This window comes from Fundulus heteroclitus, unplaced genomic scaffold (genome assembly GCF_011125445.2).
Source record: "Fundulus heteroclitus isolate FHET01 unplaced genomic scaffold, MU-UCD_Fhet_4.1 scaffold_737, whole genome shotgun sequence".
Classification (NCBI taxonomy): domain Eukaryota; kingdom Metazoa; phylum Chordata; class Actinopteri; order Cyprinodontiformes; family Fundulidae; genus Fundulus; species Fundulus heteroclitus.
The window spans coordinates 54,599-57,486 of NW_023397183.1; the positions used below are offsets into that span (position 1 = coordinate 54,599).

Consider the following 2,888-nt stretch of genomic DNA (forward strand, 5'->3'; position numbering starts at 1 on the left):
CTGAATTTAATAGAAGATCTAAGAAACAAAAACAATTTTTTCCATTCACATTGGAAAATGAATACAATAATATATTAAAATCAGTTATTATTAACTGGGCTTAACATTTGGAAAAACTTGTTTGTTTTATCCTTTATGTTTTTAATCACCTATACTGATAAAAAATATTTTAAATCCATATTGCTAAACCTCCTAATCAAAAGGATACTTTTGTTCTTTTTTCCTACATATTGTCACTGTAAAAAAATCGTGTTGGATGTTTAATAAGTGACTAAAATAAATTCTGGTATCAACGCTGACTTTATGACTTCATGTTATTGCTTTTTTGACAACATAAAGATTATTTTTTAACCTAATAAATCTAAATTCAGAGTTTGATAAGCCTTCTTTTGTCAAAAGTGCTCATATTATTTTAAGGGTTCATGATATTAAATTAGAATTTCTATCATATAATTATCAAAATATCAAAGGAACTGCTAGACTTAAGGTGAAGACAGGAATATCAGTTGGATTATAACCAGAGGTGGGCAGAGTAGTCAAACATTATACTCAAGGGAGATTAGCAATACTTCTTAATATTACTCAGGTAAAAGCAAAAAGTACAGTGCAGTGAAAATACTCCTAAAATATATTTTGTTGAAAGACTTACTCTAGTAAATGTTACTGAATAAACGTAACCAGTTACTACCCACCCCTGATTATAATTGATTAACTGAGTCAAACATTAAATTTCCTGCAGATGTTATTTGAAATTAAATTGTGTTAGTTGTTTGGATGATAAACTTCACTGCTAGTGTTGATTGTTGTTTTAGAGCTGTTGAAACTTTTATAAATGCAATAACTTGAAAACATATTCCAGCTTTGGAAGAAAAAAATCAGAGCTTCATCCATCCATCCATTTTCTGACCCGCTTAATCCCTCATGGGGTCTCGGGGCAGAGCTTCATGAAATCTCTTAAATGTCAGGAAAATATGCTATTTTTTTCTCTTACAGTTGGATTTTTAATAACGCTTAATGAAATTAAATGCTGTGTGTCCAATGTGTGTGTTCAGTGAACTGTATCAGTGTCTGATGCAGATTCCAGCTGCAGAACAAAGTTCAGTTTCTGTTCAGTCAGACTGAGGGAGGTTTTTGTACAATGATTTTTCACTGTGTGAACACGGGGCCACTGTGAACACTCTGACAGTAATAAACTCCAGCATCTTCAGCCTGAACTCCACTGATGGTCAGAGTGTAGTCAGAACCAGATCCACTTCCACTGAAACGAGCTGGAACTCCAGACTGACGAGTTGAAGTTGAATAAATCAAGAGTTTAGGAGCTTCTGATGGTTTCTGAAGGTACCAGTGGAGGTAGCTGGTAGAAACACTAGAACTGGTTTTACATCTGATGGAGACCGTTTGTCCTGAAGCAACAGACTGAGATCCAGGACTCTGAGTCAGGATGATGTCTCCTGATGAACCTGGAAAACATGAAAAACAGCAATTGAGACAAATTATGTTTGATTGTAAATGATTGATTATCCGTTAACAGATGAAAGAAATTCTCAACATTTTTCAGTATTTCTCCATGATGGCAGAATTCTAATTGTCCTGAAGCTGATTTCTTCCTAGAAGCAGTTCTGAGCAGAGAGTCTCACCGTGAAGCAGGAGCCCCAGGGTGGTCAGCAGTAGAGTCAGTAACATCATCATTGTGCTGCTGGTGTGTCAGTGGCTCTGAAAGGCCTGGACAGCCACTGATCAACACTGACCTCTTAACAGCTGGGAGCAGAGAGGCAGGACACATATGCAAACACACAGAGTCAGTCACATGGAGCTCAGCTAGCAGCAGCTTTCCTCCTCAAACAGATCAGAAAGTTTGTAGGAGGAACTATTAAAAGTTTTATTAAAGCTCCATTATTAATAAACTTGAAGCAATTCAATATCTTTTATTCTTGTAAAATGATTTGGTGTTTCATGTCTTTAGTAATATATCCTTTAATATGTGTATAGTTTGTATCCTGTTTCTTTTAGAGTTCCATGTTTTTGTCCCTATGTATTATTCTCCCTTTTACATCCATCCATTTTCTGACCCCCTTAACCCCTCATGGGGTCACGGGGTTGCTGGTGCCTATCTCCAGCGTTCACTTGGCGAGGGGCGGGGACACCTTGGACAGGTCGCCAGTCTGTTGCAGGGCTCCCTTTTACATAATGTAAAAATAATATTTTGACCAGATCATCTTGTCTTTCCTAATGAATCTCTTTAAATATTTTGCCATGAGTACTAATCTGGTTTTAAAAGAATCCAAGAGCAGGTAATAAAATTATTTGGATATTTATTATAATATCAAAAAACTTCATCAATTCATTAACTGTGGGCGACCATAAAAAAAGCCGCTGAACTTCTTATGGATGTTAGAAGAATTATGGCAGGTTATCTTATATCAACATTTTGTTGTCTTTGGTTTTAATTTTTCTTTAATCAGCAATTTTTTGGACTAAAACTTATTGGATTTTAAATGACTCAAAACCTCTATAATATTAGTTTTATCAGCCTTCTTTAATCTTGTGAAATGAAACACGTTTCTCTCATTAGTGCTTATGTTCTCTTCAGAGTTAATATTAAATGCCCTTTCTTACCAAATGATTACCAAAACATTAAAGAAACTCCTAGACCTTAGCAAGATCATAGATATCAGTTGGATTAGAACTGATTATCTCATTTAAATGTCTATTTTAATGCAAAAGTTCATTGGGTTTGAAAGGTGGAACAAAAGGATTAAACAAGCTTTACTGCTGGTGTTTTGTTTTTTTGTCCTCACGATTTAAAGAAAAAGAGTTGACTGAAAAATATATTCCAATATTTTCTAAAAGTAAGAGATTCCTCAACCATCTAAAGATTGAAAGGACCA

General features: G+C 34.8%; 1 gene segment (V, D, J or C); it reads right to left on the reverse strand.

Annotated features, from left to right (window-relative positions):
• Positions 1–1,146: 1,146 nt before the first annotated feature.
• LOC118561841 lies at positions 1,147–1,821 on the reverse strand. The segment is given in 2 exon segments: positions 1,147–1,460; positions 1,638–1,821. Coding segments are annotated over 2 exon segments (366 nt in total).
• Between the last annotated feature and the right edge of the window lie 1,067 nt (positions 1,822–2,888).